At 43.5% G+C, this 18,951-nt stretch overlaps 1 protein-coding gene across 1 annotated transcript in view; it reads left to right on the top strand.

The window, feature by feature from the left end:
• Positions 1-945: 945 nt before the first annotated feature.
• crip3 (cysteine-rich protein 3) overlaps positions 946-18,951 on the top strand; it is a 21,456-nt gene continuing 3,450 nt past the window's right edge. The window contains exons 1-4 of the mRNA XM_012829833.3: positions 946-1,089; positions 6,643-6,737; positions 15,993-16,050; positions 18,573-18,713. Of these exons, the coding sequence (XP_012685287.1) occupies positions 1,047-1,089; positions 6,643-6,737; positions 15,993-16,050; positions 18,573-18,713 (337 nt within the window). The 5' untranslated portion in view covers positions 946-1,046. The remainder of the gene's footprint in view (positions 1,090-6,642; positions 6,738-15,992; positions 16,051-18,572; positions 18,714-18,951) is intronic.

The following is an 18,951-nucleotide window of genomic DNA, read 5'->3' as shown; positions in this document are numbered from 1 at the left end:
AGCACATGGGAAACTCGTTAATTGGCTTGTTGTTGTTAAGTTGTTGTTCTCATCCCATCAATAGATGCAATCCTCGAGAGGGCACTGTTTTACAGTTTTTCGGGTAGGCTGATGTGTGAAAGTTCACCTGCAGAGTCAGACAGTGAATGCCTTTAATCTTATGGAACAATGGATGAGAGGGATGTGGATGTAACCTTGGCAGGCCATCAGGAAATTGATTTTATAGAAGAAAGGAGACACACATACACACGCGCGCGCACACACACACACACACGGGGACGCATACAAACAGGGAATCCTAAGACATTGTAGACATTGTGTTTTAATTTTAGAGTAGCCTACATTCTTGCCTGGTTTGGAGTTCAGCATTATTTAGATATCACCGAGATCACTCAGATATAGACATCACACTGAGATATCCACAATGAAGACAGATACCAGGGGAAGTTGCTCAAAGACATCCGTTTACTGTGTGTTGTAAACATTCCTTTTTTAAAAGATGCACCTGGTCGTAGGCTTTTTGAGGACAATACTAGCCTGTGAAAACCAAAGATTATAGAGCACGGGAAGTGCTCTAGAATCTTTGGTAAAAAAAAGAACACAGGTGGATATGGAGGAGTAGGTGGTCCATAGTACAACTGACTAAAGTAACCAAGAAGTATAATGGTATCCGAAAACAGATGATTTCATTATAGTGGAGAACACGAAGATGTATAGGCTTTATCTGGCCAGTTGTGATTACCAAGGAATATAGCCTATAAACTCTTTGAACTGTTATAGTTCAATAGCAGCTAGGCAACATTAAGTCGACAAGAAATTCCAGATACTTTTTTTTAAAGTATTGACTGACGTACCACTTGATGTTACGTAGTATGCTAAAAGCCTATCAAATTGCTTTCAGGGCAGTCGAAGGCGGGACCAGTTTCTCTGGTAAAGTTAAATAAACTCGGAGGCGCGACGCGGGTCGTCCGCTAGACTGTAATCGTTTTCGCAGGTGTCCACTGGAATTTACGCATCGACCGCTACGTCTGCAAAGTTTCAGCAGAATGACGTCTAAATGTCCTCGTTGCGAAAAACCTGTTTTCTTTGGTAAGTAATTGCACTTTAGATCTATGAGTTTACCGTACATTTGCCATCTATTTGCAGTCAGTTCCTTCATCGGCATTAGGAAAACAATAATAATATTGTATACATTCCTTGAGATTAATTTAAACCAGTAAACCTCTAACCTATCTAATTCTATTTTACTGTAACGTTAAACAAAAGTAATTCAAGCCAAGAAATTATATAACTGGAAACCGTATTTGTTCAGACTTTGTTCTTTATCGTTGAAGTATTCCCAAGTCAGGAGCAATGTCGCTCTGCACTAAAGTTAAAGGGAAGCTTTTGTTGCTCTAGGTCAGGTAAGCCGACCCCATCCTTCTGGTGCCAAAGGCTTTTTATGTGGGCTGCTCGGCTATTGATGCCCGCTGTTAAGTATTCCACTAGCCTACTATCCTCCTGCCACCGAGCCCCGTAAATGTCCGTGCCCATGAAAACAGAACGAGGGAAAGAGTTATATAATGTCTTTGGCATGGTCCGAAACCCTTGGACAGTATGAATACTTTTAACTCTGCTGGGGACATTGAGTCGTGGATGGGGTCTATTCATCCGCTGCGAGGAAGCTTTGAGTAGTGGTATTACAGAGCTGCCGTCCGTCATTGCTAGTTTACTGCATCTGTAATGTTTACCACGGGGACCCCCGCCGAGCTGAACACAACTCAGAATGCATTCCTCAACTGATTGTCTGTGGTCTCTCTCTCCTTCTCTCTCTCTCTCTCTCTCTCTCTCTCTCACAGACACACACACACACACACACACACACACACACACACTCTCAGCTTAGAGCCTAAGGAATGTGGGCTGGACTGTGTGACACATGCAACATGAGATAAAGGTATAGAGGGCAGTCCTTTACAGACTCAAATAACTTTATTGTAATATTTTTTGGGGGGAAATCCAAAGAAAAACAAGAAAAACAAAACAATCCCTGTTACTGCATCAGGCCCCACAAAAAAATTAGACAGCCAATCATGATAAAGGGAAGTCTAATCAGAACAATGATCTACCCCTCAAAGGTCCTTGCCACAGGGTTAGGGTACATGTTTGGTTTGCTATGTTTCAAAGTAGCTAACGTAAAGGGAAAATTTATCAACCCTATTTTTAGATATTTTTGGGTCGAAACTTTTTACTGACGACAATTGTCTTGACCTGTCTGTGACGTAGCACCCCACTCAGTGCCTGTAGTCGATTATCAACGGGACTCACTCTCCTTTGAGTGCCCACTCCAGCACCACACGGTAAGCCAATCAACTAAAGGCTCTGATTGGGGTGCTATGTCAAAGACCAGAAGATTGAGACAGGTAAAACACTGACTGTAAACCAGTCATACTCTACAGTTTCTTTACAGTTATTGAGGTTACACAGATACAGGTGTATCTCTGTACGGATCCTTTCCATGTTGTCAGACTCTGATAATAACATTGACGAGCCTGTCAGTGGTGAAAACAAGCGGTTTACTTTGAGGTGCTGGCTTGCCTCATAGGATTTCATTGTATAGCCGTTGCAACGTTCTAACTCAATACTGGACTAATTTGAATCGTTAAGTGTCCTTAGTAAAAGTTTGAAAAAGGTTGAAAAATACCAAAGTTTCCCTTTAAGACAGTTTTTGGTTTTCAGGTATGGGTTAAATAGTTTGTATTCTATAAATACATTCAGCTACTGGCATTTGTTAATCCTCTGAACCTGAAAAGGATAAATGATTGTCAGGGTCCAGACCCCAGCATGTCCATCTCTGTCCATGTATGCACATAGTAGTAATGATGCATGCTCCTATTGATCAACTTATTGACATACAGTACGCCATACTGCTGATATGTGACAGATATAGAAAGGTCAAACAGGAAAGACAAATACAGAGCAAGGTCTATCATGACTAACCATTATCCAACCCCAATGTCAGCTCTCCTGTATCCTTCATTGGGAACTCACTAGCCTTGTAATGTACTGTGTGCAGAAGAAAGGACAGCCATAGCAAAGAACAGCTCTTATTGTATTAGGTTGTCAAAACAATCACATTTAGTCTGAATGCCAGTGGAAGAATCCATTATTTTATCTGTGACTTTACAGCTTAACTCTAATGCTGTGCTTCATTAATTGCGGATTGAAGTTAACAAGAACCCTGTAAATGCCCAATTAACTATCTTGTCAACTTATTTAATGAAATGATATCAGTCTAAAATCCGGCTTTATTTAAAAACGCAATTTGATCAGTATTATGTGACACATTGGCTTGTGATGACCTCATCAGTGCTGTCTGCGACAGACATGGTTATTATTAGGACGTGTATCTCCATGGCATGATGGCACAGCACTTTCTCCATGGTTACTTGATTGCACTAAGATTGCACTATTGACTGACCATTCCACTGCAGGTCCTGCCGCATTCCAAATGATGCAATGTTCCATTTCAAAGCTGTCGACACAAACATGTTTGTTGTCGTGTTTGTCTAAGTATGCACATGTGAGGTTCATTTGGGATCAAATGATCAAAAACAAAATGTTAAGTTCATAAAAATATTTTTAAACAAACCAAAAATGTTTAAAATGTAAACCATGATGTGCACAGACATCATCACAACATGCATTTTAAAAGAAATTCTTCATAAGCATGTGGTCAAAATATAAAAAAGTCTGAAATTTGGCTTTGGCTTTTTTGTTTGAATGTTTTTCCACCTGAAAGCATTGTTTGATGTGGGTTTTTTACCCACATGCCAATGCCTGGGCATGCACACTCTCACACAGACACACACATGCACACGCACACGCACACACATGCACACACACACACACTTAGAGAGAGAGAGAGAGAGGGAGTACCTCCATCTTTGATGAATCCTGCAGTGTGAAAAAGGTGTGATTACCGTTTAAAGTCAAAACATCCACACCTGTCTATGTAAATAGGGACATCCACACACACACACACACACACACACACACACACACACACACACACACACACACACACACACACACACACACACACACACACACACACACACACACACACACACACACACACACACACATTCACTGTGTTCTGATAATTACCACTTGACTTGAGCGTGACAAAGGTTTTGACATTACACGCAGCCTTTAATTGGAGCACATCATTCTGAAGATGAAGGACTAAGAAGCATAAACAGTTATTATGGTTATTATCATCGGCAGTTTGAATCCCTAACTGAGAGATAGCTGTGTGTCATGAACTCATATGAACTGTGGGGTTAAAAGAGCCAACATTGTTTGCACATTCTCATCAAGGAGGAAATAGATACTCCTTTACTGTTTCCTGCCTGATCTTCTCTCTCTCTCCCTGCCTTTTTCTCTGTGTGTTGTGTTATATGTGTGTGTGTGTGTGTGTGTGTGTGTGTGTGTGTGTGTGTGTGTGTGTGTGTGTGTGTGTTTCGTAGTCTTAACTAAATGCTCTTTCTCTCTCTCTCCCTCCCTATCTGGCTTTCTCTCTTACAGCTTTGTTTAAAAGTCGTAACTCTTTCTCTCAGTCTCTCTCTCTTCCTCTCCCCCGTGTGTGTGTGTGTGTGTGTGTGTGTGTCTGTGTGTGTGTGTGTGTGTGTGTGTGTGTGTGTGTGTGTGTGTGTGTTCATATGTCTGACTCTCCGAGTCACGATAGACTTGTGGACGACACTACCATCCTGGGTCTCATCTCTAACAACGATGAGACCGCCTATAGAGATGAGGTAAGGAGCTTGGCAGCATGGTGCCAAGACAACAAACCTGTCTCTAAACATTCAATTCAATTCAATTCAATTTTATTTATATAGCGCCATAACAATACAATTGTCTCTAGGCGCTTTACAGAGCCCAGAGCCTGAACCCCCTTAGTGCAAGCACATTGGCAACACGGGCAAGAAAAAACTCCCTGTTAGTCAGGAAGGAACCTTAAGCAGAACCACGGCACATAAGGGGGGACCCATCTGCTTGAGGTCGGCCGGGTGGAGATAGGAAGGGGGGATGGGGGGAGGGTTGTGTGGCAGAAGGGGATGGGAAACAACAGGTGTTGTACATATCCTGCATTTGGTAGGTGTACATAATATATATACAGACATCCGGTGGTAAATACATGATACAAACAAGACCAGTTTAGTGGGTATACACTGTGCTCAAAGGTTTACTGTTACAGGGGTAAGGGGAGTAGGAACAGAGAAACATGTTGATGGTGGCAATATTATATATTGTATATAAATGCTAGCATAGGGTATGAGGTAGAGTAAGTGTACGGCAGTGCGGTGGCGGTGGGTGCAATTGGCAGAGGGTTTCTACGGGTAGACCGGGTGGAGAGATTACAGCAGCGTCCCATAGCGAAGATAGTCTGGATTAGGAGAAAAAGAAAAAGAACAGAGTGAGTGGGTAGAGTTTGGCTGTCCATATGCGTAGTTGAGGAGTAGTGGGGGTGAGGAGCAATGTTTCCACTTCCATCAGCAATTGGAACATGCTACAAGGAAGAGAGAACATTTTTGTTAGTAGACATTTATTTCAGAACCAGATAAGGAGATACCTTTGGGTAGTAGATTTACAGTAGGCAATATGGCCATTTTATCAGTATTATTATAAGCATTAGCGATGTGATATGAGAGGAGAGGGAGGGAGAGAGAGAGCGAAACCAAGGAGATGATTGTGGATTTCAGGAAGCTACAGAGGGGGGGTCACAACACCATACACATCGAGGGAGCTGCAGTGGAGAGAGTCTCCAACTTCAAATTCCTCGGTGTGTACATCAAGGATGACCTCACCTGGTCCATGCAAGCGGACTCGGTGGTCAAAACTGCACAGAAGCGGCTTTACTTCTTGAGGAGACTCAAGAAGTTTGGCATGTCTTCTAAAACACTGAAAAACTTTTATAGATGCACCATTGAGAGCATCCTCTCAGGCTGCATCACTGCCTGGTATGGTAGCTGCTCCGCTGCCGATCGCAAGGCCCTGCAGAGGGTGGTGAAGACAGCGGAGCGTATCATCGGCGGCCATCTCCCTTCCGTATATGTTATTTGTGTTACCTGTTGTATGCCGTCTACTGCGTAGATGTTGGCTGCCAAGTCATAAGAATTTCGCTGCGCTGAAGAAATTTGGTGTATGCGATAATAAACACTTTTACTTGACTTGACTTGACTATAACACCGTTCAGCTGTTGGTTAACCCCTGTATGCAGAGCAAGAATGAGGATGCGGATCCCATCTGTGTATTTAAATGTCTGACAGTTGGAGAGGAAGCATCTGACCTCAGTGAAGGCCTCAGTATCTAAAGATGGGGTCCTCTCATGAAATCTCACACAGAGACTGAGGCCTGTCTTTACAACTCACTTTAACCTGGCTGCTTTAGCTGGAGGGAACCTGGTGTGAGCTAGTATGCATGAATCCTTCAATCCTTATTATTTCACTTCCTATGATGTCTTTCTCTCTCTCTTCTCTCTGTATTTCTCTCTCTGAAGTCTTTCTCTGGCGTGTTTTTTTAATCATGACATCACTTTCTGTTCTCTTTCCCTCTGTCTGTCTTTTTTGTCCTGTTCTCTCTCTCTCTCCCTCTCTCTAGCGGAGAAGGCGAGCTCGTTGGGGAAGAACTGGCACCGCTTCTGTCTGAAATGCGAACGCTGTAATAAGATCCTGTCTCCTGGCGGCCATGCTGAGGTAAGGAGGGAAGGGGCAGATATCTGACTCCATAGGGAGGGCACTGAGACGGGACGGGGGGAGGGAGGGGGGGGGGGCGCAGTGGCAGGATACTCACCTCTTACCCCTGGGATGGGGTGAAAATGGACCAATGGGTGTCCTCATCCTCTTTTCAGTATTCAGTATTCTGGCAAATAGGCCTAAAGTGTTGAAATAGTTTATGTAGCTTGTTATAAGCTGTTATAAGATGAAATAACATCTTTCTGGAGGAAATGATCAAGACACTCACCTCTCAAAAAGGGGAAAAAGACCTTGAGTCAAAGTGTGGTTTTGGGAAACAGTAGTAGCGTAGACCTGTTTTGGAGCGCCGTGTTAAATGTGATAACTATTTATGTTTGGTAGGTCTTCATTGTGCTTCCCTGAATCTGTGAAAAACTCTGGAAAATACTGTTGGCTTAACGTGACAAAATGTGAGCAGCTAAGAGATAGTCTGACATGAGTGAAATCATTGGAAAAATAAAGATTTGTGTGAATAGTTTTGACCTACTGTATTAGTAGACCCATTCACTGGACCTAACCTCCCGTTTGTCTCTAGTTAGACTGCATCTCAGTCTCATCTGAGCGACTCCCTCCCAGCCCGGCCCTCTGATTCCTGCTCATCCATAAACACAAGCGTGCCACCCTAGATATAACCTGACACGTCCTCCTTTGTCCACTCAGAGCTTGCTAACTCTTTATCTCCCTCATTTCATCCCTCTCTCTCTCTCTCTCTCTCATCTCTCTCTCCTTCAATGGCTAATCCTCCTGTCACGGCGCATCGGATTGTCCGGACCTTTTTCTGGCTCGCTCGTCCGCGGCAGCCATTTTCCAAATCTGCAGTTTCCATAGTGAGCGCCTCTCACGCACCCTCCACTGCACTGGGATTTTTTTTTTTGTGAACTGGTAGCTTGTTATAGTTTCTAGCGTGTCATGTGTGGTCACACTGAAGTGAACTGGTGGCTCTTTATAGTTTCTAGCATGTCATGTGTGGTCACACTGAAGTGGTGTTGAGGGGTTGTTTACTGTTTCTCATTGTCAGCAAGTGCCTCTGGAGTACTATGCTGTCATTCACAGGAGGATTTCAGTGAAGGGTGCGTTTTAGCTGACTGTATGTAGGTCTAGTTGACGAATGATTGAACTCACTCGCTCATGTCTCTGGGCGCTGTGTGCTGGACCAGCATGTCTTGGAGCATTAGTCAAGGGTTAATGATGATATAGTGATAAAATAAGGGAATAGATTGTGGCAATGAAGTCAAAAGAGGTCACGTGAGATAACCATGGATAAATACCACCATCCGTGATCTTAAGAGCTTGTGTGGAACAGCTGAGCGGGCATGGAGGAAAACTAAACGACAAATCCACCATAGAGCATCTTGAATGAGCGTATTTCCACCAATGCTTTATGCACTGAGAGAAGAACCCACTTTCAGAATATCATTGCAGAGAACTGCGGCAACTCTAGTGTACTCTTGACCACTGACCGATGACTAAGTCCCGCTGCCGCCTCTGACATGTTTAGCCTAACTTCTACCTCAAAATGTGAAGGATTTCTGCGATTCCTTTGGAACAAAATAACAACCATTAGAGCTGGTATTGTCAGGAACCATCTGCCTTGTAATTGTGAAACCACTGCAGAAGAAACCAAATCTAGATAATAGTGTGCTAAGTAATGTGCTAAGTGTGCTAATAATAGTGTGCTAAGTAATTACAGGCCGAACTTACCCGTCATAAGAAAGACACTTGAAAAATGACTAGTTTTGAGTGCTGCATTTGACACATTTGACACAGTTGACCACATTTTAATCAATCGGCTATAAAACTGGATTGGTCTCTCTGATTGTGCCGTTAACTGGTTTCGAAGACACATTACAGATAGACAATTGTATGTTAGCTTAGAAGTTCTCGTGTCAAAGACATACGAGGTATCATTTGCAGAAGAGGAAGCTGTCTCTGTCCATTTCTTTGTTCATTACTACACTTGCTACCACTGGGTAATATCATCAGAGAACACTAATCAGCTTTGCTGATAACACACAACTATATATTTCTGTCGACCCGAATTATATACATTCCTCGCTGACTACCTGTCTGTCAATCAATCTATGGGCGAGCAATATATATATTTAATTAAATGAAGATAAAACAGAAATACTCTTAGTTGGTCCTAAAGCCTTAAGAGATGCACTTTCTAAAAGGCTTGGAAATGTGGGTCTTCAGAAAGAAATTTAAGTAACAAGTATGGGTGAAATCTTACGCCCTGATCTAGGTTTTAAATCCCACATAAGCAAGGTGACCAAAACAGCTTTCTTCCACCTAAGACATATTGCCAAAGCAGTGGCGGCGCCAGAGATTTTTTACTGCAGGTGCTATGGGGTTGCTCGGCGTTTTACCGAGGGTGCTATGAAATTAGGTTGATAGCATATGTGTCACATGGCTCTCTACTACAACACCTTCCCACCATATCGTCATATCTGTTTACATGTTTGCTCTCTGAAGCGTCTTTGTGGTCCATGAAAAGCGCCATACAAATCGATCGTATTATTATTAACATTAGGCTGCTTATACATTATATAGTTAAACGGATTTTTCAACTCCGTTACACAACGGACGCGCACATAGCCATGTTCCTCTGCGACGGTCACTGACAAAATGCATGCAGCATGTTATAGATTCCACAATCCCAAATACTTCACTTACTTCAGTGGGGGTTAAAGTTGGCGCCAGATGACCACCAGGTCACCACTACCATGTCTGACAAATTAAACTAAACAGTAAACATAAATAGTTCAATACATTCTAAGCTAAAGAGGGCAAATTAGAATAGCAGATAGAATGAACTAAAACAGTCAAAGAGTCAGAAATGCTTTCAAAAAGTATATATTATTTCAGGTCACAATCAATAAAAACATAGGAGCGTATGTATACCTGGCTAGCACAGACAGACTGTTCGTCCTAGGCTAGAATCTCTGATTTTTTTTAAGGCGGATCCAGAAAAATCCCAAAAAGAGACCGCATTCATTAATGTTACACATCTAACAAGACCGTTCCACCTTAAATCTTAAAGGGTGTAAAGATGCAGGCCCCTTTTAAAAGTGAATGAAACAAAACAGTAGGCACTGAAAACCACAATAATCAGAGCTAGATCATTGTGTCATTGTACTATAAAACTCGTAAAGAACAGGCAAAAATGCAAACAAAACTATGCTGGAAAAGCCATAAGCAAAACCAAAATCCGGGCAAGCCAGCAGACCAGGTGTAGCATGGCTAGCACCCTTAGTAGAGGTGTAGGGTTGATCTCTTTGACCACGACTTTCCTCTTCTTCTAAATCAGATTCAGATACCCCTTGCATTTCTCCTTCTTCCTCAACGTCACACGATTCTTCTACTCGTGGAATTTTGGGTATGAAAAACCGATCCATTATTGTGAATTTGTTGATACTACCGCTTGACTTTGACAGTGCACTAGCTCTCTTTCTCCTTCAATCGTCAGGAAACGTCAACGTTCACGCATGCGACGTGTCTGTGTCGTGCTACGTGAACAATCTGTTCATTTCAATCTGTTATTATTTTCTTTTGTGATTGAAATATTATTATCACACAATAAATTAAATTAAGAACGCAGAATTAAATTAATTAACAGTAATAAATAAAACATTATTTTCTTGGGGGTGCTATGGGGGTGCTATGGCTAATCCAGGGGGAGCTATAGCACCCCCTAGCCCCCCCCTGGCGCCGCCCCTGTGCCAAAGTACGCCGGTTTTTAACTCAACAGAATGCTGAGAGGGTCATCGGTGCGTTTGAAGTAGACTGGACTACTGTAATGCTTTGTTTACTGGTCTTCCAAAAAAGGTAATTTGATAAACTACAGCGAATTCAGCACTCTGCTGCTAACCCTTGAACGTAAACAAGGAAGAGAGAGCACATTACTCTTGTTCTAGCGACACTGCACTGGCTCCCTGGATCATGTAGAATTCCTTTTAAAGTCCTTCTGCTTGTAAACAAAGCTCATTATGGTTTAGCACCCGCTTACATCACTGAATGCCTGTCATTTTTGTCCCTTTGGTTTGTTATGCTTTTTTTTTTAATTATTTTACTTACTCACTTTTACTTATCCCATCACTATTTTGTATTCCTTGTGTCTGCTGATATGTAAAGCCCTTTGAACTGCACCCCTATTATTATTATCATTATTATTATTGTTATACGTATACTTATTTATTTATTTAACTACATGGTCTCTAGGGCAAGCTCTCCAATTAGGACAGATGAGGATCGTAATAAGGGCATGGTTCTAAGGTTTCATTTGCATTTGGCAAAAATCCCTTGCGGTCAGTTAAAATCTGTTCATTAACCCAGCCGTTTAAGATCGTTCTGATGGGTTGTCACAGTGCTCTGCTCTGTAATTTCCAGCTGGGCGATTAGACATGAATGTGTTGTGTGTTATGGGGTTACGGGGAATTCTACAAAATGTGACGCTCCCATCCCGCAATCATGAGGTTCAGAGCTTTCAAGAATGGATTAGCTTTCAGAATGGGAGCGAGATTCCTGTTCTGCATGTCAGGCTTTTAAGAATGGATTAGTTTTCAGGAGTCTTTGATAAGTTTCAGAGTTTCCAGCTTCTGTCGTTCCCTCTCTTCCCCTCTTCACTGTCTCTCTCACAGTCAAAACCTCACTCAGGACATCTCAAAAAATGGCCTGTTGTAGAAGAGTATTTTGATAATGTTCTTGAAAAAAGATCCATTGCAGATCATCACAAACAAAACTCAAGAACGTTGAACTATTCTTATAAATAATGAACAAAAGGATTTATCTAAAAGCGCTGACTGTTCGGGACGAGATCTACACAGTTCCAGAAAGCTGTCTTTCGTTGCTTTTCCCCTCACCAAACCCAAAACAACATGAATAAAAGTTGAACAATAACTCCTTAGTTCCTAAAATGACTTGTGGCGGAGACGCACCTAAATATACCCCTAGATCTGTTATGACTGTGCCATTTGTTAGCCGTGCCTCTGTCCACTGAAATGCTTATATTCTGGACGCCTTACAACACTGCAGACCTTTTACCGGTATACCAAAAGGGTACAGCAACAACAAAAACATATATATGAATAGATATGAATGATTCAGTGTACAATGTGATATGTTTGAGGTTAATGTGGCAAAAGGGATAGTGTGTATGTTCTAAGCACCAATTATGTATAAAAATATAAGCATGCACTTTTTTTGGACCCATTTTTACCGCCAAATAGCATTTTCAGATAGAAGTGGTACACACACACCTGGACTGTTGAGGTGCTGCTTGATGGGAGAGAACTGCCATGGGAAGAATATCGCAGCACACTCAGGCTTCAAAGCAATTCTTTAATTTATTTAAGGAGAGATTGTTAAATACCCCTGACGAAGGTGTTTGGCCGCCGAAACAGGGATCCTTTCAGAACAGTGTTTTCAGCGCCAGCAGTGTACAGAAGCAGCCCTTTTGATGACACAAGGGTTAAAGTTCTCGAGCTGCCGGCCCAGTGGGCCCAGTGTCGCCCATCATCTCTAACCAGCCCACAGACAAAGACTGGCCTTGTTCACAGCCAGAAGCCCCACGGGGGCTTGGAGCAGGTCTGTCCTTTCACGGACCACAGAAATGCCCCCGTTCTCCACTCACAGCTCTCACCTTCAGGCTGACCTAGACACTGAATGAATACATATTTGGAAAGGGAAGAGGTCTGTCTCCCATTCAGTCTCCTGGCAATGTTTGCAAAGCATTTACAAAGCAAATTGGGACTAACTGATCTGTTAGAGTTCTGGCTGAGCTCCCATGAATAAAACCATTGTTCTATGGATTCCTTCAGTATTGCTGTGTTCTGGTCTGACTGGGGTTTTAACTCTATGCACACTCTGTTTATACTGGTCAGGTCACTGCCGATCAGACACTGTAGCAGGAGGCTGTTGTTTGCTGAGGTCAGTGCTCCTAACAAGTGATCTGTTTGTGTGGTTTGAATAGGAACCCCTGAGACGCATGCAAGTCAATTTTTATGTTTGTCTTCTTTTATGTGGGTTGGAGTCAGGGGTTTGAGGGTTTGATGACCCCAGGAGCGTCATGCCACAGTATAGGTCACCTTACCTTAGACCAGACCAGACCAGACCAGACCAGACACGTCAGCAAACCCTGCCTGGGGTCAGCTTTCGTGCAGTACCAGAGTGCCTGGGGTCAGCTTTGGTGCAGTACCAGAGTGCCTGTGTGTGTGTGTGTGTGTGTGTGTGTGTGTGTGTGTGTGTGTGTGTGTGTGTGTGTGTGTGTGTGTGTAGGTATGCCCTTACTCTCTTACTCTCTGCCCTTATATTTGTGCTGTACCAAAGTGCATGTGTGTGAAAAAAAGGAAAAGTCACAGACATTATATGAGTCCCAGAAGGACTTAGACAAAGTGCACAACCGGGGAACCAGTTGAATGGACCCAGACCCCGTGAGAGGACTCAGACTTACACACTGCACATGCAGACACACAAGGGGCACGGGGGGGGGGGGGGTAAAGCTGGGGAGGGTGGAATTTATGACAACTAATTATGTAGATCTTTCACGTAAGCGTGGCCGACTACTAAATGTATGTAGATCTTTCACATAGGGGTGGCCAACTATTTATGTAGATCTTTCACATAGGGTGGCCAACTAGTTACTGTATGTAGATCTTTCACATAGGGTAGGCCACTTTTAATGAACAGAACCAGGGAACACTGATATCCATGACCCAAGGTGGAACTCTCCTCTCCTGCCCATAGTATAACAAGAGGTATTATCATGTCGGTTTGGTGGTTTAGTGCAAAAGGGAAGGCGCATGCTAAATGGTGAGACTGTGCTCTGGAATCATGCAGACTGTCTGCCATTTATCTGAGCTGTGTGAAGTGGGGCCGGGAGTATTTCTGACTCAGTGTGTGTGATGAGTTGTGTAAGAGCTGGTTACGTGCACCACCAGCGGTCTGGGAATATTGTGTTAATGTGTGTAAGGTACATTTAGTTAAACAGTCAGGTCTGGGAATATTGTGTCAATGTGTGCATTTAGTTAAACAGTCAGTTGGTTTTGCTGTGCTGTGCGGTGCTTGCTTAGCTGTTCAGATGTCCAGGTTGGGAGTGGTAATTCTCAAGTAATAGAGGATCTCCCTGTGCTGCTCTCTCTCTCTCTCTCTCTCTCTCTCTCTCTCCCTCTCTCTCTCTCTCTCCCTCTCTCTCTCCCTCTCCCCCTCTGCTCTCGTTCTGTCATGCTTGCTTTTATCGACATCAAGGGTCACATATCTTTCATTATGATGGTGGGGAGAAAATGGCATGTGCATTCCGCAGAGGCCAACAGCTCCCTCTCCCTCTCTCCCCGCCCCAAATACACGCACACACACTAGACTGGTATTTGCCCCGGTTAGGGTAACTGACAAGATTACTACTGATATACAAGTACTTCATGCGTGTTTATTGATCATCCCCATAGAAGGGAAATGTTCTGATATGACTGAGTACGTGGTGCTGTACCAGGAGCAGATACCCTGCACACTAGACTGGTCTCATACCACCTCTTTGGCTACATGTAGTAGTGTGACGTTAGATAGGCCGGGATAACATGAGAGAGAGCCCAGACACACACACTGTACGTGCAGACACACAAGGGCACAGGCAGCGATACAAGTGGGGATTTCATTTTTGACACAGTAGCTCATTCATATAGATGTGACACGCTTTGATGTAATATCCTTTTCAGAGCATGACATCATCTGTACTCTTCAGAGTGACAGTGAGCAGACTAAGGTTTACATCAGACTAATGGACACACACACACACACACACACACACACACACTGACTGAGACACACTCACACTTTTGGCATGTGCCACTTGTCACACATTCCACTGGACACCTGCCTCCTAAAATGTTCCTATTCTTTTTGCAAGGAATGTGATTGGCCATGTGTCACATTGCTCCCATGTGTCACATCATCATGCACATGTGCTGAAACAAACCACACCAACACCAGCAGCCAGTTAAAATATCCCTGTCCCAAGGGGCAACAACATCCCACCATCACGGCGCAAGGCAGTCATTCCATATCTGCTGTATATCTGTTGTAATACACAATGTACATTTTGTCTCAGTCTACACGTTGGTTTAGTGTTGCTCATACAGTAAAAGACTTCCTTATGGAGCAGGTGGGGTCACCTCATGCCTCACGCTTCCTGCTTGTCACTTCAGTTTGGTTCCTTCTCCTCTGCTGATATTGCCATTGTTATACTGGGGTTTAGCTAAGACAGTATGATACATTGTTTAGTGGACCCTCACAAGCTTGGGTGTGTGTGTGTGTGTGTATTTATATATGTGTTTGTGTGCGTGTGTGTGTGTGTGTGTGTCTGTGTGTGTGTGTGTGTGTGTGTGAGGTTGTGTCAGGCAGTGTGGGAAATGGTGCTGTGTTGGTCAGCTCGAAGAGAAAAAGGGAGTAATTGATTGAGAGGGAGAGTGAGGTCACTGCTCCTAAATCTGCCCTTTCACTGTTTGTTGTCCAAACATTGTTGTATTCCTCTTTCATAGGCCGGAATGTCGGGGGCACATATGGAAACACTTGGCTAAAAATATTCTGCAAGCACGGGAGTCTCAGCATGTTTGAGTGAAGTGTGTGTGTGTGTGTGTGTGTGTGTGAGAGAGAGAGTAGCTTGTTTGCATGTGTGCGCACGCATGCGTGCGTGTGTGAATGTGTCTGAGGTGTGTGTGTGTGTGTGTGTGTAAGAAAGGATTTGGATTGGGTTTCAGTCTGACTGGGCCATTTTTTCAGTAGAACAGTTTGCACTCAGTGAGAGTGTGTTGTGGTGAGCATGACCGCAGATTGCAGAGCTTATACTTACATACAGTATACTGCACAGCCAATAAGAGCAGAGCTTACTTACATCAATATACTGCACAGTCAATTAGAGCAGAGGTTAATTACATACAGTATACTGCACGGCCAATTAGAGCAGAGCTTATACTTACATAAAGTATACTGCACGGCCAATTAGAGCAGAGCTTACTTACATACAGTATACTGCACGGCCAATTAGAGCAGAGCTTACTTACATACAGTATACTGCACAGCCAATTAGAGCAGAGCCTATACTTACATACAGTATACTGCACAGCAAATTAGTGTTTTAGACATTTAACCCAGACAGTATCAGTGAGTGGAAAGCCTGAGGAGTTATATAATGTGAGGCTCATTCATGTTCTTTCTGTTTTGTAGCATGATGGAATGCCATACTGTCACAAACCATGCTACGGCACCCTCTTTGGACCAAAAGGTATGTACACACATGCACACGCACGCACGCACGCACACACACACACACACACACACACACACACACACACAGTCAATGGAATTAAATATTAATGTTCAGTCAGTGATCATGTCTGTGTGTACACATCTATGTCTGTGCCTGTCTACATCACTGGTTTATAGCAATCTGAATGAGCGGTCTATCTGCCTAGTTGCATTTCTGTGAATACATCTCTGGTCTTGTCTCTGTGTGTGTTCTTTTTCTGGTCTTATAGTCTGTTTAAGAAAAAGCATCCTAGTAACCCCATATCCCCCCACTAACACACACACACACACATGCCCACACTCTCTCTCAGACACGCACCCACACACACACACACACACACACATGCCCACACTCTTTCTCACACCCGCATACACGTTCACTCAAACACACACACACGCCCACACACAGGCTCACACAGGCTCACATACCGTACTCTAAAACAGGCCACTCTTGATTTGATGTTGAACTCCCACAGTAACTTGATAATTGAACTCTCAAGCAGAGGAAGTGCACTCATCCATGAGACGGGGGGGGAGGGGGGGGGGGGGTGGAAACCTGACCCTGTGTGTGTGTGCATCACCCCCACCCTCTCTATATGTGGGTGTGTTTGTGTGTTTGTGTATACGCACATGTGTTGGTGCATGTGTGTATGTGTGGTAAAGGTTTGATTTTTGTGGTTTGAAATCGCCTGTCCGGAACTAGCTCTGTTTTGGAGGATGTGTGTGTTTTTGTGACAGAAAGACGTCTTTTTTTTTTGGTCGTTTTTTGAAACCCACAGGAGTGAACTTCCTGTGACATGAGGCTACCTGACTGAGCAGGTACTGAACATCTTGTTCATCCCTGGTACATCACCACACCTGGCCAGACTTCAGGTATCAGGGCAGGCTTTTCAGTCACAGTTCATTTTTCCTCTTGACCTGTTAAAGAGAACATCCTACTCGCTTCCTCTGCCACTCCTCTGAACTGTCTATGACACTTATGTGTTGACTGAGTTGAGTTGGGTTGAGATGAACTGAGTTGAACTGAGTTGAGTTGAGTTGGGTTGAGTTGAACTGAGTTGAACTGAGTATGTCACTATTATTCTCAACTGTTTTTCCTAACTTACTTCAGTTTGATTTGATATCTCACTTTGGATGAAAGCATCTTCCAAATGAATAGATGTTGGCTAGGTAAGTGTCAATGTAAACTTGTTAGGTTAGGACTGCATACACCAGCTAGGCTCACTCTACCAACTACACATTCATCAACAGACATTTCAAACTCACGGTAGTGCAGCTCCTGGATGGCACAATGCACCTGCAACACACCAGTCCACATAACCGGCACCTCAGCACCTGATTCGCTGTTGGACACTGTTAGTAACAGACAGCCTCATTAAAACAGTGCAGTCGCACTGGTGGAATAGTCCGGCCACATAGTCAGTGCTGTAATTGGATTAGTCTCTGAGGGGAACACATTACTCGAGTTCAGTGAAGTGGACATTCGTCCTGCGACTGAACCAGCAGAATCGACAGTTTTGAGACTGAGAATGTCTGTGAGGATGTGTGCTCATGTATGCATTGCGTGTGGATGTTTGTTTGTGTGTGTATGTGTGTGTGTGTGTGTGTGTGTATGAGAGATAGAGAGAGAGAGAGAGAGAGAAAGAAGAAAGTTGTTACACACTGTAAATGCTTTGGCAACACAAATACTGAAATTTGTCATGCTGAGAAATCTTCTGAAAATGAAATTGAGAGAGAAGGGGAGGAGGGGGTAAGATAAGTTAAGAAAACCTCATAAACAACTTACTGAAAACTGGCAGATGCACAAAAAAAGGTTATACAAGTTCTGGGAACGTCTGCTGTTTTGCTGTTTCTGTTCCTGCTTCTTCCAATGACCTTTAGTTTGGCTGTGCGGGGTGATGGCTGAAAGATTGTTGGAAGTGTATGTCTGTCAGCATGTGCAACACTAAAATACATCCCCCGTGGCCACCTGTGTGGAGTGTGGTGAGGACAGTTCCTTCCATTTTCCCCTCCACTTCTCATCACATCCTCAGGCTGATGGACCCTTCCTCTGACCTTGGCTTTTGACCCTTTTCCATGGGTTTCAGACACTGTAGAGTGCCATTAGATATTATAGCTGGTTCTGACCAGCACTCTGAATAAGTCCAATTGAAAATGGACTTCTCAATACTTCTCAAGGCATCTACCACAATGAGATATTGTGGGGAGTTACAGATATGCATATCATGAGAGTGGGAGAGCTCTACCATACATTACTCCCGCAGACTCACAAATACACACACACACACATACACACTCACATATGCACACACATACACATACACATACACATACACATACACATACACATACACATACACATACACATACACATACACATACACATACAAACACACACATACACATACACATACACATACACATACACATACACATACACATACACATACACTCATTGGTTGGTTAGTTACTCATGATCTAAATGTGCTTTTTCCTCAGGAGTGAATATTGGAGGGGTAGGGTCTTACATTTATGACACGCCCCCGGCCATGTCAGTCATTAAATCATCAGATAGGCCTTCAAACGGCTCGCCAACCACACCCTGGACCACCACACAGATCAACCGCAACCAGCAAAAAGGTTTGGCACACACACTTACTCTGATAAGCTCACCCAGCACACATCCCTCTCAGCCATTCTCCCTGTCATACACACACACACACACACACACACACACATACATACACACACACTTATATATACACACACACACACACACACACACACACACACACACACACACACACACACACACACACACGCACACACACACACACACACACACATACACACACACACACACACAAACACACAAATG

Source organism: Clupea harengus, chromosome 13, assembly GCF_900700415.2.
Source record: "Clupea harengus chromosome 13, Ch_v2.0.2, whole genome shotgun sequence".
Lineage (NCBI taxonomy): Eukaryota > Metazoa > Chordata > Actinopteri > Clupeiformes > Clupeidae > Clupea > Clupea harengus.
Note: the sequence above shows the minus strand (reverse complement) of the source record. Positions and strands in the feature narration are given on the sequence as shown.